The sequence below is a fragment of the Thalassophryne amazonica genome, chromosome 11 (assembly GCF_902500255.1).
Source record: "Thalassophryne amazonica chromosome 11, fThaAma1.1, whole genome shotgun sequence".
Lineage (NCBI taxonomy): Eukaryota > Metazoa > Chordata > Actinopteri > Batrachoidiformes > Batrachoididae > Thalassophryne > Thalassophryne amazonica.
Genome location: NC_047113.1, coordinates 108,102,847 through 108,122,144, shown reverse-complemented (window position 1 = coordinate 108,122,144; position 19,298 = coordinate 108,102,847). Strand labels below are relative to the sequence as shown.

Genomic DNA, 19,298 nt, shown 5'->3' with positions numbered 1-19,298 from the left:
TTAGTATGTCGTGTTTTGTGTGTGTGTTAGTTTGTCGTGTGTTTTGTGTGTGTCTGTGTTAGTATGTCGTGTTTTGTGTGTGTCTGTGTTAGTTTGTCGTGTTTTGTGTGTGTGTTAGTTTGTCGTGTGGTTTGTGTGTGTCTGTGTTAGTATGTCGTGTTTTGTGTGTGTGTTAGTTTGTCGTGTGGTTTGTGTGTGTCTGTGTTAGTTTGTCGTGTGGTTTGTGTGTGTCTGTGTTAGTTTGTCGTGTGGTTTGTGAGTCTCTTTTCGTTTGTTGTGTAACCGGGGCTGAAGCGGAGCTCCTTTTTTGGCGGCTCGTCGAGTTCTACGTCCCGCAGTCTGTTAGCATGGACAGTGACGAGGACACGACCGAGGAGCTGGTGGAAGGTACGAACACATTACTGTCTTTTTCTAACTTATGGTCAACTGTTAAAATCGAAAACAACCCGGTCCCTCAACATTCACGTTTGCGTAAGGTGAAAGCGTCCCCGAGCAGCGCTGCAGCGGGCCGCGAGCAAGCCGCGGACTTTATTTCCTATGCAGGCCGTGTGGGAGGCGCGTGAGAGCGCCCGTGGGGTCCTCCGTGGGCCGCTGCTGTGTGAATGCGCGAGTAATCTGAACGTCAAATGTTTAGTTTCATCACCACAACCAACAGCGTTATGAATTGTGAAGTAATAGTAAACAAGCGCACGACAAACTCCTTCAATAACATGTCTAATTTTAAGGTTTAAATGGACACACTGGGGGAGGTGATGGTCTCGTAGTTAAGCGTTGGGCGTGAGACCAGAGGATGCTCGTTTCAAATCCCAGCCTGACCAGAAAATCACTAAGGTCCTGTAGTTGCTGCTGGTGTGTCGTGAGTACCGTGCATGGCAGCACCCTGACATCAGGGTGTGAGTGTGTTTGTGTGAGGCATCATTGTAAAGTACTTTGAGTGTCTGAGGCAGATGGAAAAACACTTTATAAATGCCTTCTATTTACACTAGAGGTGGGCGATACCAGGAATTTTGGTATTTATCCGATACCAAGTAAATACAGGCCCAGTATGGCCGGTATCAATACTGATACCGATACTTTTTCATATTTAAGCTGTGTAGATCCAAAGGATCCAAAAGACCTAGGATAGACTTTCACAAAACATTGTACATGACAACAAAATACTTTATTATCACAATCAACCTTTTTGTTAAAAAAAAAAACACTCAACACAACTTAAAACAAAATCTCCTGAGGTAGAGGGCTGACAAACCACAACACAAGGGTGCGCTGCTCCGTGTTGTGTGACACAGTGCTGCTCTTACAGAGAGGAGACTTTGAGGAATCTGCGTGCGCAGCAGTCAGTGCGTGCAGGAAAGAAAAAAGCTTGAGTATCGATCTTTTTACATGAGGATCGTTCAGTATCAATACCAGCGTTGGTATCGATATTATTATTATTACTATTAGGATCGATCTGCCCACCTCTAATTTACACACGCATTTACCCGTAGAGATGAATAATCAAACTCAAATATTTTATTCAAGACACAAAAACAGCCCAGACGAAGCAAATACAACAAAACAATCAAAAAGCCACAAAATAAAAAGTTTAAATGAGATTAAAACACCAGTGGTTCCATTGAGTACGACGGCGTTATGTCCTTGTCTTATAATTGTCATGGCCACAGCAGCCCATTTTAGATTAAAGCCCCTTTCACACCAGTGCAAACGTAGCATTGCGTGTTGTGGCGTAGCGCGTTGTGGCATAGCATCTACGCTGAGTTATGCAGCTCTACGCTGAGTTTTTGCTCCCTATGCAGCAGTAATCTGTGCGCTACACGACCCATTCAGCGTAGACCGCCGGACGCAGAAAGTACGCGGGTTTTAAGCTAGTCAACACAACACACCGCAACTGTTTGCAAATCTACACAACACTGTGCTAACTGTTCAACAAGCCTCCGCAATTCTACACACCAGGACGACAAATCCTTTTATCAGTACAAACCTGGATTGATGGCTTTTACTCATCCTGGACTTTGCTGGCAGTGAAGCTTCAAAACTACAGAAGAAGAGGGGAGTCAAGTTTCCACGTTCAGCAGACATGTCCATGTCCACTCCTCATGGACTGATCACCAGCGGGAGGACATGTCCAACGTCCACCGTTCACTTTTCATGGTGCGTCGCACGTGGCCGCCAGAAGCATCTTCACTTTGCTTCCTTTTTCACCTCCTCCCGTCTGTCAATTGTGGCACGTTAAAAAAAGAGTCCATTAAGTCCTGTTTCACAAACGACCACCAGCAGGAGGACATGTCCACATCCAGGTCGGACTGATCGGCAGCAGGAGGACATGTCCACATCCAGGTCGGACTGATCGGCAGCAGGAGGACATGTCCACATCCAGGTCGGACTGATCGGCAGCAGGAGGACATGTCCACGTCCAGGTTGCGCTGATCGCCAGCAGGAGGACGTGCGTGCACAAATGGACTGTCTCGTGCATAATTAACTGACTCAAACATTGTTCATATAAAGGCAATAATCTCTTTTATATAAGGGCTGAGTGGATCCTAGTCATTTGATTGGTGCTTTGTATGTCACATGACATGGATTAATTCATCCCATTTGTGTTGCACTGCATTTAGAGTGCGGCTTGGTTTCATTTGGAGTGCAAATTTGGTTCCATACGTTTGGTACCATTGCACTCTCATGTGCATGCGTGCACGCACGTGTGTGCGCTCGTGCATGAGTACTCGGGCTGCAGCTATTGATTATTTTTTAATCAAGTATTCTATTGATTATTCTGGCGATAAATCGAGTAATCTGATAAAAAGTACTTTTGCGTTTTTAAACAACATCAATAGTCCAGGGCTCTCCCTGAGCAATGGCAGAATGTCCCTGTGCCAAAGTCTTGACATTTTGCTGAAATGGTGATGGGATGTGGCTTTCTGTTCTGCTTTTGTTTTTTTTCCCCCTGACTTGTAAAATGTAACCATTTTGAGGTTTTGTTTTTTTTTTTTTTTTTTTTAAAGGTTGGTGGACTGGATCCCTACATGATGTTTTTTTTTTTTTTTTATCCCTGTTTCTCTGCGATTCAGCAGATGTATTTCAGCAGGAGGTTGAACATGCAGCCTCGCAGTTTTTTTGTTTTTTTTCAAGTTACTGTGTTTGTGAAGCATTGTGTGTTGCCCAGAAAAAGCGAAACACTTAGAGCAAGTCTGAACAAAACAGACAGCAGCCGGCTTCGACTGTGGGTACCCGGCTGTCACTCACCACGTGGAGCAGACCATGTGATTTTAATAACAAACACACTGTTTCACTTTAAATGTGCAGTCAGTCTATTTCAGATGATCAGTGTGGAGTCTCTTTCTCTTAAAAGGCTTTATTTTACTCTGTGTCCCGTAGCTTTAAGGGCTAAATTATTAGCTGTTACACGGCCTGAGCGCATGTTCTAGTCTTCTTCTATTGTTTTTCTGGGGACATTACAGCGCCACACACAGGCCTGGCATATGTACTACAAGGTTAAAAGAAGCTTCGAGGCACAGAATTTTCCTTGATCGTTTTTTTGTAATTGAGTTATTCGAGTAATCATTTCAGCCCTAACGAGTACGTGCACACCCACACATGCACATGCACGCGTGCCCACACATGTGCGTGCCTGCACACACAAAACAAATCCACTGTGCTGTCTGGAGGCTGTTAGCAGGAAGAAATAACAAAAGATGGACTCATTTCTGACGTGATTTTTTTTTTTTTTTTTTTTTTTTTTAGCTGCACTGAGGACACACTGTCCCAGCTTTTTTTGAAATGTGTTTCAGGCATCCATTTGAAAATGAGCAAATATTTGCTCAAAAACAATAAAGTTTATCAGTTTGAACATTAAATGTCTTGTCTTTGTGGTGTATTCAATTGAATATAGGTTGAAGAGGATTTTCAAATCATTGTATTCTGTTTTAATTTACATTTTACATTTTCCCAATTTCATTGGAATTGGGGTTGTATTTGAAATGTCATCAACAAATTAAAATGTGTGAAATACCAAGTGTTCCAATAATTTTGAGGGTAATTGAGAAACACTCGGGTAGCATCTTACATCTCAAGTAAGCCAACAGAGCATGAATCAGCTATTGCCTGCTCATTTTATTAATCTAAAATCACAGGAGAAACACGTGTATATGTAAGGCAACCTGATTAACCCTCTGGAGTCCGAGGGCATTTTTTGGACAGTTCACTCGCCTGGCATAAATGTTTTAGTATTGCTGTTAACAGCTCTCCCAGCATCCCACAATCAAGTTTTATGTCTCTTTTTTCAGGACAACCTGTGCTTTTAGAATATATATGCTATAGTTGTGTTTTCTAAGTGTAATAAAGCTTTACAGTCAGAAATAAGAAAGGAAAAAGTAAAGCAGAAAATAATTTTCCACACACAGCAAACTATAATAAACAACTGTTTTCACACTTTATAAAGGTAATTTGGGCTCATATGTGAAAGACTGTACAACAAAAAGGTTCAAACAATAAACACAAATGCACATTTTGAACAGTATATACAAAATGGTCTGTGTTTTTTTTTTTTTTTTTTTTTTTTTTGTCTCAAAGCAATTTCTGTCTGCTATTACACAAAGGTCACATCACAAACTTCTACTGTGTTTTGGAGTGTTCTGCCCTGCTCTGAAAGCAGCTTTCACACTTTGGCCCACTTTGGCTCCTCACACTCTGAGGAGCAGCCCCTCCCCGTCGCGCCATTGATATGGTAAACAGTGCTTTACGCCGGAGCGAGAGAGCTTGCCACAGGCTTATTCAATAACATTCACAGGTAATGAGGAGCGGAGCATCATTGAAACTCACACACTCTGTGTTTGGGCACGTGAGATTGTGTGAGAGGCTCTCTGTCTGCTCCATCTGCTCACTTTCACTTTCACTGTGCGTAATGACGCAGGGCACATTGGAGCCAACAGCCAGATGGCTATTCAAACGGGCCAACTACTAACACATCACAACTAAAACGATCTTTGGTTTATCACGTGAGGTAAATCTGCCCTACGATTGGATTTTGGAAAACAATATGATGGTGAACCAATTCTGATTGGACACTCACATTGCTCACATCATCACGCAGCTTCTATGAGGAGTACAAAGATGGTGGACGGTGGCTCGAAAGTCTACGCAGTCAGCAAAAAAGTAACATTCTATCTCATATCATTAAAAAGTTATTCATAATTTAGTAAAGCTTGGTCTCAGCCGTCGTATACGACGGCGTAAACCCCAGAGGGTTAAAGGAGAAATGCCACTGTTAACAACCATCTGGATCAAAAATTGTTCTTCTACTAAGGTGGATTAGAACTTTTTGTGGAACACACCTGCAACTACTGTACAGGAGGGACCTAGCAGTCAATATGTGTCACTGATTTCAAACTGGCTCTTTTCACATAGAGGTGCGGTGCCACAACATGTCAATCATCTGGGTGGCACCTGGGGTGTCCAATCAGATTTCAGGGGAGTTCAGTGCAACCCAGCTACACCCATGCCAGGAACTGTTCAATATTTGACATTTCATGTTTCACTGTGGAGTCAAAATTCAGCATTTCCTGTTTCATTCTCAACTTGCCAGTGAATTTGTGCGACATCCCACGAGATCTCGTTTATTGTCAAACCAGGAAGTGTCGGTCCAGGAAGTGTTCAACATTTTACTTTTTTTTATTTTTGTTTTATTTAATGAGACAAACAAAAAGTTACACAGAAACCTTACAGAGGATTAAATACAACAGCAAAAACAACATACCAAAGAACAGGTATATAAAAAAATAGGGTTAGGGTTTGACATTTCCTGTTTCACTGTGGACTCAAAATTTGGTACTTCCTGTTTTAGTCTCAACTTGCCGCCGAATTCCCGTGAGATCATACGAGATCTCATGTATTGTCGATCCAGGAAGTACATTTGTCACTTCCTGTTTGGGAGTCAGTGTGCCATGAGTGAGCTTCGCGCGACTGCACAGTGCTTTGCTCGTATAAATGAGAGCATTTTTTTTATCCACATAAAATCATCTTTTCATATGTTAAAATTCACCAGCATAGCTCCTTAAAGTGTGAAAAATGAACTTCCATCATGACTGTCTTTGTGTTCAGGTCCACTGGATGAAGATTGTCAACCCCATGGCTTATGTACAGTGACCTACTCATCCAGTGATCGATTTGAAGGACACTTCACACATGGAGAAAAGAATGGCAAGGGCAAGTTCTTCTTTTTTGATGGAAGGTACTGAAAGAATGAGATACACTAATGGAAACTCCCCTCAGTGCCTCAAATGTTTATGTGCATGTTGGAGGGCTATACATATGTTAGTCCCTTCAGTTTCTCCCTTGTTTTCACTCAGGGTCACCACAGCAGATCTGCATGTTGACTTGGCACAACATTTACACCAGATGCCCTTCCAGACACATCATCACATTACATGGAGAATGGGCAGGGGTGGCCTTGAAACCTGATACCTTCTGCTCTGGAAACCAATGCACTTATCCGTTTGTACGCAGCCCCTGCTATGTTGTATCATAGATAATTTGTCAAATGTAGCTTCCAGATTTGCATACGGTAACAACAGTAATAATGGGAGAAGGAGGTTGGATGGAAGGTAGAGAACCTGCAGGGATTACTATAAATGTGGTTGTGGAATCCATTACCCTAGTGCAGAAATTAGTGCAGGAAACCCACTATGGTGACAGTGTAGTTTATGTGCCAGGAACTACACTGGAATAATTGAGGATGCCTCACTGGCTGTTTCTGTAACATCAAATATTTTGTGTCTGCTACCTTCAACATGCATGGAACTTAATGAACCCAAACCTAATCTTAGGCATCTCATATACAGTGTGGAAAATAAGTATTTGAACACCCTGCGATTTTGCAAGTTCTTCCACTTAGAAATCATGGAGGGGTCTGAAATTTTCATCTTAGCTGCATGTCCACTGTGAGAGACATAATCTAAAAAAAAAAATCTGGAAATCAGAATGTATGATTTTTTTTTTTTTTTTTATAATTTATTTGTATGTTACTGCTGCAAATAAGTATTTGAACACCTGTGAAAATCAATGTTAATATTTGGTACAGTAGCCTTTGTTTGAAATTACAGAGGTCAAATGTTTCCTGTAGTTTTTCACCAGGTTTTCACACACTGCAGCAGGGATTTTGGTCCACTCCTCCATACAGATCTTCTCCAAATCTTTCAGGTTTGGAGTTTCAGCTCCCTCCAAAGATTTTCTATTGGGTTCAGGTCTGGAGACTGGCCAGGCCACTCTAGGACCTTGACATGCCTCTTACAGAGCCCCTCCTTAGTTGCCCTGGCTGTGTGTTCGGGGTCATTGTCATGCTGGAAGACCCAGCCATGACCCATCTTCAATGCTCTTACTGAGGGAAGGAGGTTGTTTGACAAAGTCTTGCAATATATGACCCCATCCATCCTCCCTTCAATACGGTGCAGTCGTCTTGTCCCCTTTGCAGAAGAGCACCCCCAGAGTATGATGTTTCCACCCCCATGCTTCAAGGTTGGGATGGTTTTCTTGGGGTTGTTCTCATCCTCTAAACATGGTAAGTGGAGTTGATTCCAAAAAGCTCTATTCTGGTCTCATCTGACCACATGACCTTCTCCCATGCCTCCTCTGGATCATCCAGATGGTCACTGGTGAACTTCAAATGGGCCTGGACATGTGCTGGCTTGAGCAGGGGGACCTTGCTGCCCTGCAGGATTTTAAACCATGACAGCATCATGTGTTACTAATGTAATCTTTGTGACTGTGGGCCCAGCTGTCTTCAGGTCATTGACCAGGTCCTCCTGTGTAGTTCTGAGCTTTCTCAGAATCATCCTTACCCCACAAAGTGAGATCTTGCATGGAATCCCAGACCGAGGGAGACTGACAGTCATCTTGTGTTTCTTCCACTTTCTAATAAATAATCATAACAGTTGTTGTCTTCTACCAAGCTGCTTGCCTGTTGTCCTGTAGTCCATCCCAGCCTTGTGCAGGTCTACAGTTTTGTCCCTGGTGTCCTTAGACAGCTCTTTGGTCTTGGCTATGGTGGACAGGTTGGAGTGTGATTGAATGAGTGTGTGAACAGGTGTCTTTTATACAGGTAACAAGTTCAAACAGGTGCAATTAATACAGGTAAAGAGTGCAGAATAAGAGGGCTTCTTAAAGAAAAATTAACAGGTCTGTGTGAGACAGAATTCTTGCTGGTTGGTAGGTGATCAAATACTTACTTGCAGCAGTAACATACAAATAAATTATTAAAAAAATCATACATTGTGATGTCCAGATTTTATTTTTATTTTTTTTAGATTATGTCTCTCACAGTGGACATGGACCTAAGATGAAAATTTCAGACCCCTCCATGAGTTCTAAGTGGGAGAAGTTGCAAAACCGCAGGGTGTTCAAATACTTATTTTCCACACTGTATATTACTCTGGAACCACCCCTGAATCCAATGAGGTCCTTAGTTTGGGTCTCTTTTAGAGCTGAAACGATTCCTTGAATAATTTGAGTAGTTCGATTACTAAAATGCTTTGAGGCAAAATAATCTGCCTTGAGGCTTCATTGAATTTACTACTATGTGTACGATATCTGCACAGCGCGCTCACTTCCGCTTATGGGATTAGCGTTCCATAACAGTACTTCTTCCGTGTTACAGCACCTGAACTGAAAACATCCACTGTATGCATCAAGCCTGCCAAGCGGACCCAACAGGTAGTATTAATGTTGTACATAGTTTTAGGCAGCGAGCCGTCCAGCTGTCAGTTTTCAAAAAAGACAGCCACAAAAATAGTGGACGGCTTGCTCAAAGCCATCTAAAATATGGGAACCATCAGGGTTCTAACGCTAGGCGGCACAGAGGAGCACCGCCCGGTACTGCAAATAATTAAGGAATTAAGAAATATATTTCTCATTTTCGCTCTCAGACTGCAGGCTTACTTGTAGTTCCTAGGGTTTGTAAGAGTAGAATGGGAGGCAGAGCCTTCAGCTTTCAGGCTCCTCTCCTGTGGAACCAGCTCCCAATTCAGATCAGGGAGACAGACACCCTCTCTACTTTTAAGATTAGGCTTAAAACTTTCCTTTTTGCTAAAGCTTATAGTTAGGGCTGGATCAGGTGACCCTGAACCATCCCTTAGTTATGCTGCTATAGACTTAGACTGCTGGGGGGTTCCCATGATGCACTGAGTGTTTCTTTCTCTTTTTGCTCTGTATGCACCACTCTGCATTTAATCAGTAGTGACTGATCTCTGTTTCCCTCCACAGCATGTCTTTTTCCTGGTTCTCTCCCTCAGCCCCAACCAGTCCCAGCAGAAGACTGCCCCTCCCTGAGCCTGGTTCTGCTGGAGATTTCTTCCTGTTAAAAGGGAGTTTTTCCTTCCCACTGTCGCCAAGTGCTTGCTCACAGGGGGTCGTTTTGACCGTTGGGGTTTTTCCGTAATTATTGTATGGCTTTGCCTTACAATATAAAGCGCCTTGGGGCAACTGTTTGTTGTGATTTGGCGCTATATAAATAAAATTGATTTGATTTTGATTTGATTTCTTTGCTGCTTTTTTATAGCGTGTAGCACCTAAAGTCCGCTGTTCACACTAACTCCTCCTCTCTCTCTCTTGCTGTCTCTCTCTCTTTGTGTGAGGGAATGAGAGACTCGTCACTCTCACACCATCTTATCTGGAGCTATGCACGCAGAAGGAGCTTTTTTTATTGGAAGAGTTTGACAGAATTTTTGTTCTTTTACTGAGATACGCTGTGGTCTCTCAAGGCTCGGCTCGGCTGGCTGCCGGCGGTAGAGAGAGAGAGAGAGAGAGAGAGAGAGAGATTGATTATTACATGAAAAGGTAAAAGGTTCCTGCGGCAGGAACAGTGCGTTGGAGTGCAGGGCAAGCCTTTGTTCTGAGCAGGTTGACATGCTTTGAATTGTCTTCATTGCAACCACGGGCTCCTTTTAATGAGTTGAGCACACACACAGACACACACCAGTGTGGAGAAAGACATTTAAAATGTTTTTTTCTGTCATCTTTAAAATCCAGAACATGCCAAAGCCACTTAAATGGACTCGTTTCTTTCTTGGAAGAAGCAGTCTGCCAATAAAAATATTTATTTTAAGAGGAGTTGAATTGGTTGTTAATTAAACTGACTGTTATTATTTTATGTGTCAGCTATTACTGTTAAATTAAGCTTAAGTAAGTTAATGAAATTAAATAATTTTTTGTCTGATTACTCGGTTAATGGATAGAATATCGCTTCTGAGCTTTTAATATTAACACAACTAAAACAGTTTGTATGACATTTTGAACTAGACCAGTAGAGCAGAACAGTCTCAAAGTTTCGATAGGTGGGGAGGTACTTGAAACGGTATCCCATTTCAAGAACCTTGGAATCATCTTGGACTCTAATCTTTCCTTCAAAAAACATGTGAAAAAAGTTGTCAACACTGTAAAATTTAACCTTCAAAACTTTAAACAAATCAGGCTTTGTATTTGGACTAGGGATGGGTATCAAGAACTGGTTCCTTTCGGGTATCGTTAAGAAATGATTCGATCCACCGACATCAGTAACCTTTTTACTTAATGATTCCCTTATCAGTCCTTCAGAGTGGCTGTTGTTTTGGGGGTGTTTGTCAGGAAAATTATAATTTCTCTACATTGATTACAGACCCTGCAGCGGGTCTGTAATCAACTTTTCTGCAGCGCGGCTTTGCTTTAAACCTTGAACCAATCGAAGCAGTGATTCGCAGATCGAAGCAGTGCTTCGATCATTGATTTGTTCATTAATTTTTTCTTTCGCGTTCCCCCCGCTAAAACCCTAAAAAGCATATGGCTGTGATTATTATTTACCTTTTTGATGTTAAACCGACCTGTTATGGTTTTCTGAAACAGTTGATAGATATATTTTATAACTTAAAAACGGGACCAATGTTAAGTTAGCATTAAGCTGTTCCAGCTGTCAAGCGTTTGTTGTTGTAAAAGAGTCAAATGTATTACAAATTGTAATATTTTTTAAATTTATTTTTGTTTATATATTAATAATAATAGCAAGCACAACAATAATAGTAATAATAACTAATCTAATGATTATATACAATTTTAGAGAAAGAGACAAAAACAACCTGAATAAAAACACAACAGAAAATATAAAACCAACTAACAATGAACATACATAAATAAAGAAATACATACAGAAATAAATAAGTGTTTCCTGTGAACACCTCGTGACTCTCACACCTCCACTTCATCCCTGTCTTATTTAAGTTTAATGACAGTTTGTTTCGGTCAAACCATATTTTCAGTTTGTTAATTTCTTCAGTGATTTCCTCCAGAACTGTCTGCCAAACTAGAAAACTGCTGCATCCTAGTAAGAGCAGAATACTACTGGAATGAATTTGAATAAGGAAAGCTGTTTTTTTTTCCTCACTAAATGGATGCTGCACTCACTGCAGTTTATTGTCTGGAATAGTCCCAGATTGCATTTCAGAGCTCCTAGAATTCAAACATTTTCGTGCAGGTGGTGTTGGGGGGTAATTTTGGGTTTCATCTTTTTTTGTTTTTCACCACTTTCATCCCTGAATATGCGAAATTGTGAGTCACTTTTGTGCAAATTAAAGTCACTAACTGGGACTCCTGTCTTGTTGAGAGAAAGAAACGAGAATCGTCCTCCGTTCTGTTCACACAGCTCCAAACGCTGCGCGTCTCTCTGCTGAGTCAAGTTAGAACGATAGAATCCAGTTGGAATTAATAACTTCAAAGTGAAACACTGTTTTGTTTGTTTTTATTTATGTCCAGAGATCAAGGATACAGGGACCAATTTCATATTTATTTACTTTAAGACTCAGTGAAATACATAGAAAACCTGTAAAGCCTACTTTTAGTACAAAATTCACAAGAGGTATCGATAAGGAATCGGATCGATAAGCAGAATCGATAATGGCATCGATATCAATAAAATTTTATCAATACCCATCCCTAATTTGGACTGATGCTGCTAGATCGTACCTTCACTGTATGATCCTGTCTCATACTGAATATTGCTGCACAACATGGTCATTTGCTGGTATGACAGCACTAAAACCTTTAGAGCAACTTTATAAAAAAGCCGTCAAAGTGTTTGCTAAAAAGCCATATTTCACTCATTACTGTGAAATTCTGGAGAAATACCATCTTTTAAGTTTTAACAATTTTATAATGACTAAGCGTGCTTGTCTCATTTATAAAACTCTCCATGGCCTTGCCCCTCCTCCTCTGGAGGAATTTATTAGACAGATATCCTAACGTCAGCACTCGGTCTGTTTCTAGAGGGGACTGTGAGGTGCCCCTCAGACGAACTGCCACAGGACAAAACACCATCTCTGTGAGGGGTTGGACAAACTGTAACAGCCTTCCAACAAGGACACGAGACAGTCCCACCCTGAGTGCTTTTAAAAATGGCTCATAAACAATCAAACCTGTCAACACAGGTGAGATGTATTGTACATAATCTCATGTTTTGTATTTATTGTAATTATTGTTTGCAGCTGGTCTGCTCTGTGTCAGCCAGATCCCATCAGATCTCAGAAGCTAAGGAGTGCAGGACCTGGTTAGTACTTGGATGGGAAACCTCTTCGGAACACCAGTGGCTGTGTTTCTCCTGGTAAAACTGGAGTTGTGTCAGGAAGGGCATCTGGCATAAAACTTGTGCCAAAGGCCAATGCAGATCTGAATGTATCTGCTGTGGCGACCCCAAACAGAATGGGAGCTGCCGAATGGACAACAACAGCAAAGTTAAAATTTGGGTGACTGCGTGAAAGTGGATGTGTGTTTAAAGCTACGGAAGAAATAACTCCAGTGAAGCCGCTAAAAGCAGAAGCTGTGCACCAACACAGAAGGAGAACATGGAAAAGACCGATTCTGAAGACATAACACAAAGTTAAAAGTTGCATCACGGTGACTTGTAAGATGCGGAAGAAATAAATATACGAGGTCTGTCCGTAAAGTATAGGTCCTTTTTATTTTTTTCAAAAACTATATGGATTTCATTCATATGTTTTTACGTCAGACATGCTTGAACCCTCGTGCGCATGCGTGAGTTTTTCCACGCCTGTCGGTGACGTCATTCGCCTGTGAGCACTCCTTGTGGGAGGAGTCGTCCAGCCCCTCGTCGGAATTCCTTTGTCTGAGAAGTTGCTGAGAGACTGGCACTTTGTTTGATCAAAATTTTTTGTAAACCTGTGAGACACATCGAAGTGGACACTGTTCGAAAAATTAAGCTGGTTTTCAGTGAAAATTTTAACAGCTGATGAGAGATTTTGAGGTGATTCTGTCGCTTTAAGGACTTTTCACGGTGCGAGACGTCGCTCAGCGCTCTCAGGCGGCGTCATCAGCCTGTTTCAAGCTGAAAACCTCCACATTTCAGGCTCTATTGATCCAGGACGTCGTGAGAGAACAGAGAAGTTTCAGAAGAAGTCGGTTTCAGCATTTTATCCGGATATTCCACTGTTAAAGGAGATTTTTTTAATGAAAGACGTGCGGACGCGGTGCGGCGGCACAGGAAAAACACCTCCGTGTTGATAACCATTTGTAAAATCCAGGCGGCTTTTGATGGCTTTCAGTGGAGTGAGTATATGAGAAATTGTTTATCAGCTGGAGATGTTCCAACGTGTCCTCAAGGCTTCCAACAGAGGTGTTTTTCCTGTGGCGGAGCGTCGCGGCGGCTGCGAGCCGACGCTGCAATCCGCCCGCACGTCTTTCATTAAAAAAATCTCCTTTAACAGTGGAATATCCGGATAAAATGCTGAAACCGACTTCTTCTGAAACTTCTCTGTTCTCTCACGACGTCCTGGATCAACAGAGCCTGAAATGTGGAGGTTTTAAGCTTGAAACAGGCTGATGACGCCGCCTGAGAGCGCTGTGCGACGTCTCGCACTGTGAAAAGTCCTGAAAGCGACAGAATCACCTCAAAATCTCTCATCAGCTGTTAAAATTTTCACTGAAGACCAGCTTAATTTTTCGAACCGTGTCCACTTCGATGTGTCTCACAGGTTTAGAAAAAATTTTGATCAAACAAAGCGCCAGTCTCTCAGCAACTTCTCAGACAAAGGAATTCCGACGAGGGGCTGGACGACTCCTCCCACAAGGAGTGCTCACAGGCGAATGACGTCACCGACAGGCGTGGAAAAACTCACGCATGCGCACGAGGGTTCAAGCATGTCTGACGTAAAAACATATGAATGAAATCCATATAGTTTTTGAAAAAAACAAAAAGGACCGTTACTTTACGGACAGACCTCGTATATATATTTATTATCGAGTGTCCCAAAAAATATGCAACATTTTATCAGCAAAGAAAATGGTCAAAGCATATGTCTAGGAAATAAATTTATGTCTGGATAGAAAGCTGAAAGGTTGAAGTTTTTCATACCAGTGTCATTACTGGCCCTGCATTTTATCAGTCTAGCATCAAGTCACTGCACCTGTTTGACACTCTTGGTCTGGTGCCAAAACTCAATAATTTTTGTTTGCTGTAGTTTGGTTAATCTTGGCATTTTCCTGAGTCTTGCTTGGCATCAACATAAACTTCAGGGTCTCTGCAAGTAAAAAAGAAACATAAGTGATGAATGTTGTAGCATTTAAGGGTCAAACCAAGTGTTTCAAATGTTGTATATTTTTTTGGGACACCCATATATATATATATATATATATATATATATATATATATATATATGGGTGTCCCAAAAAAATACGAGGTCTATTAGAAAACTAACCGGCAGTTTTATAAAAAAAAAAAAAAAAAAAACTATATGGATTTGAATCACGTGAGATTACACCAGACATGCTTGAACCCTCGTGCGCATGCGTGAGTTTTTTCACGCGTCGGTGACGTCATTCGCCTGTGGGCAGGCTTTGAGTGAGCACTGGTCTCTACTGGTGGTTGGCTCTCACTGCGGTATTGTATCACTTCCTGTTCCGGAGCACAGCGGTGTTTTTCTGTATCTGTTAGCTGTTTAATCTGCGCAGTTAGATTGATCTAGTTATCTAGATTGCGATTTGTTTCCCAGTGTAATCTTTACGTGCCTTAACTAAAGCACTCCTTCTGCTGAATCACCTCTAAATTATTTACACATTATTCACTTTGCGTGTTTTTAGGAATCCGCTAGCTTAGCGTAGCTACTAGCTCTTAGCCGATTTAGCATGGCGGCTTCTCCTGTCTCTCCCGCACTTTTCTGCTCTGGGTGTGAAATGTTTAGTTATTCCTCGGCCTCCTTTAGCAGTAACGGTACTTGTAATAAGTGTAGCTTATTCGTAGCTTTGGAGGCCAGGCTGGGCGAATTGGAGACTCGGCTCCGCACCGTGGAAAATTCTACAGTTAGCCAGGCCCCTGTAGTTGGTGCGGACCAAGGTAGCTTAGCCGCCGTTAGTTCCCCCCTGGCAGATCCCGAGCAGCCGGGAAAGCAGGCCGACTGGGTGACTGTGAGGAGGAAGCGTAGTCCTAAACAGAAGCCCCGTGTACACCGCCAACCCGTTCACATCTCAAACCGTTTTTCCCCACTCGGTGACACACCCGCCGAGGATCAAACTCTGGTTATTGGCGACTCTGTTTTGAGAAATGTGAAGTTAGCGACACCAGCAACCATAGTCAATTGTCTTCTGGGTGCCAGAGCAGGCGACATTGAAGGAAATTTGAAACTGCTGGCTAAGGCTAAGCGTAAATTTGGTAAGATTGTAATTCACGTCAGCAGTAATGACACCCGGTTACGCCAATCGGAGGTCACTAAAATTAACATTAAATCGGTGTGTAACTTTGCAAAAACAATGTCGGACTCTGTAGTTTTCTCTGGGCCCCTCCCCAATCAGACCGGGAGTGACATGTTTAGCCGCATGTTCTCCTTGAATTGCTGGCTGTCTGAGTGGTGTCCAAAAAATGAGGTGGGCTTCATAGATAATTGGCAAAGCTTCTGGGGAAAACCTGGTCTTGTTAGGAGAGACGGCATCCATCCCACTTTGGATGGAGCAGCTCTCATTTCTAGAAATCTGGCCAATTTTCTTAAATCCTCCAAACCGTGACTATCCAGGGTTGGGACCAGGAAGCAGAGTTGTAGTCTTACACACCTCTCTGCAGCTTCTCTCCCCCTGCCATCCCCTCATTACCCCATCCCCGTAGAGACGGGCGGAGGATTAGCAGCAATCTTCCATTCCAGCTTATTAATTAATCAAAAACCCAGACAGAGCTTTAATTCATTTGAAAGCTTGTCTCTTAGTCTTGTCCATCCAAATTGGAAGTCCCAAAAAACAGTTTTATTTGTTATTATCTATCGTCCACCTGGTCGTTACTGTGAGTTTCTCTGTGAATTTTCAGACCTTTTGTCTGACTTAGTGCTTAGCTCAGATAAGATAATTATAGTGGGCGATTTTAACATCCACACAGATGCTGAGAATGACAGCCTCAACACTGCATTTAATCTATTATTAGACTCTATTGGCTTTGCTCAAAAAGTAAATGAGTCCACCCACCACTTTAATCATATCTTAGATCTTGTTCTGACTTATGGTATGGAAATAGAAGACTTAACAGTATTCCCTGAAAACTCCCTTCTGTCTGATCATTTCTTAATAACATTTACATTTACTCTGATGGACTACCCAGCAGTAGGGAATAAGTTTCATTACACTAGAAGTCTTTCAGAAAGCGCTGTAACTAGGTTTAAGGATATGATTCCTTCTTTATGTTCTCTAATGCCATATAACAACACAGTGCAGAGTAGCTACCTAAACTCTGTAAGGGAGATAGAGTATCTCGTCAATAGTTTTACATCCTCATTGAAGACAACTTTGGATGCTGTAGCTCCTCTGAAAAAGAGAGCTTTAAATCAGAAGTGTCTGACTCCGTGGTATAACTCACAAACTCGTAGCTTAAAGCAGATAACCCGTAAGTTGGAGAGGAAATGGCGTCTCACTAATTTAGAAGATCTTCACTTAGCCTGGAAAAAGAGTCTGTTGCTCTATAAAAAAGCCCTCCGTAAAGCTAGGACATCTTTCTACTCATCACTAATTGAAGAAAATAAGAACAACCCCAGGTTTCTTTTCAGCACTGTAGCCAGGCTGACAAAGAGTCAGAGCTCTATTGAGCTGAGTATTCCATTAACTTTAACTAGTAATGACTTCATGACTTTCTTTGCTAACAAAATTTTAACTATTAGAGAAAAAATTACTCATAACCATCCCAAAGACGTATCGTTATCTTTGGCTGCTTTCAGTGATGCCGGTATTTGGTTAGACTCTTTCTCTCCGATTGTTCTGTCTGAGTTATTTTCATTAGTTACTTCATCCAAACCATCAACATGTTTATTAGACCCCATTCCTACCAGGCTGCTCAAGGAAGCCCTACCATTATTTAATGCTTCGATCTTAAATATGATCAATCTATCTTTGTTAGTTGGCTATGTACCACAGGCTTTTAAGGTGGCAGTAATTAAACCATTACTTAAAAAGCCATCACTTGACCCAGCTATCTTAGCTAATTATAGGCCAATCTCCAACCTTCCTTTTCTCTCAGAAATTCTTGAAAGGGTAGTTGTAAAACAGCTAACTGATCATCTGCAGAGGAATGGTCTATTTGAAGAGTTTCAGTCAGGTTTTAGAATTCATCATAGTACAGAAACAGCATTAGTGAAGGTTACAAATGATCTTCTTATGGCCTCGGACAGTGGACTCATCTCTGTGCTTGTTCTGTTAGACCTCAGTGCTGCTTTTGATACTGTTGACCATAAAATTTTATTACAGAGATTAGAGCATGCCATAGGTATTAAAGTCACTGCGCTGCGGTGGTTTGAATCATATTTGTCTAATAGATTACAATTTGTTCATGTAAATGGGGAATCTTCTTCACAGACTAAAGTTAATTATGGAGTTCCACAAGGTTCTGTGCTAGGACCAATTTTATTCACTTTATATATGCTTCCCTTAGGCAGTATTATTAGACGGTATTGCTTAAATTTTCATTGTTACGCAGATGATACCCAGCTTTATCTATCCATGAAGCCAGAGGACACACACCAATTAGCTAAACTGCAGGATTGTCTTACAGACATAAAGACATGGATGACCTCTAATTTCCTGCTTTTAAACTCAGATAAAACTGAAGTTATTGTACTTGGCCCCACAAATCTTAGAAACATGGTGTCTAACCAGATCCTTACTCTGGATGGCATTACCCTGACCTCTAGTAATACTGTGAGAAATCTTGGAGTCATTTTTGATCAGGATATGTCATTCAAAGCGCATATTAAACAAATATGTAGGACTGCTTTTTTGCATTTACGCAATATCTCTAAAATCAGAAAGGTCTTGTCTCAGAGTGATGCTGAAAAACTAATTCATGCATTTATTTCCTCTAGGCTGGACTATTGTAATTCATTATTATCAGGTTGTCCTAAAAGTTCCCTAAAAAGCCTTCAGTTAATTCAAAATGCTGCAGCTAGAGTACTGACGGGGACTAGAAGGAGAGAGCATATCTCACCCATATTGGCCTCTCTTCATTGGCTTCCTGTTAATTCTAGAATAGAATTTAAAATTCTTCTTCTTACTTATAAGGTTTTGAATAATCAGGTCCCATCTTATCTTAGGGACCTCGTAGTACCATATCACCCCAATAGAGCGCTTCGCTCTCAGACTGCAGGCTTACTTGTAGTTCCTAGGGTTTGTAAGAGTAGAATGGGAGGCAGAGCCTTCAGCTTTCAGGCTCCTCTCCTGTGGAACCAGCTCCCAATTCAGATCAGGGAGACAGACACCCTCTCTACTTTTAAGATTAGGCTTAAAACTTTCCTTTTTGCTAAAGCTTATAGTTAGGGCTGGATCAGGTGACCCTGAACCATCCCTTAGTTATGCTGCTATAGACGTAGACTGCTGGGGGGTTCCCATGATGCACTGTTTCTTTCTCTTTTTGCTCTGTATGCACCACTCTGCATTTAATCATTAGTGATCGATCTCTGCTCCCCTCCACAGCATGTCTTTTTCCTTGTTCTCTCCCTCAGCCCCAACCAGTCCCAGCAGAAGACTGCCCCTCCCTGAGCCTGGTTCTGCTGGAGGTTTCTTCCTGTTAAAAGGGAGTTTTTCCTTCCCACTGTAGCCAAGTGCTTGCTCACAGGGGGTCGTTTTGACCGTTGGGGTTTTACATAATTATTGTATGGCCTTGCCTTACAATATAAAGCGCCTTGGGGCAACTGTTTGTTGTGATTTGGCGCTATATAAAAAAATTGATTGATTGGTTGATTGGTCCAGCCCTCTCGGCTGAAATCCTTTGTCTGAGATGCTGCTGGAGACGGTGCGCATTGCTTTATCAA

The 19,298-nt window shown here is 41.8% G+C and overlaps 1 protein-coding gene across 4 annotated transcripts in view; it reads left to right on the top strand.

Moving 5' to 3' along the window:
• Positions 1 to 230: 230 nt before the first annotated feature.
• Positions 231 to 19,298, top strand: part of setd7 (SET domain containing 7, histone lysine methyltransferase) — an 86,972-nt gene continuing 67,904 nt past the window's right edge. For all 4 annotated transcript variants that reach the window (XM_034181003.1, XM_034181002.1, XM_034181001.1 and 1 more), the window contains exons 1-2: positions 231 to 387; positions 6,097 to 6,226. In XM_034181003.1, coding sequence (XP_034036894.1) covers positions 348 to 387; positions 6,097 to 6,226 — 170 coding nt within the window. In that variant the 5' untranslated portion in view covers positions 231 to 347. The remainder of the gene's footprint in view (positions 388 to 6,096; positions 6,227 to 19,298) is intronic.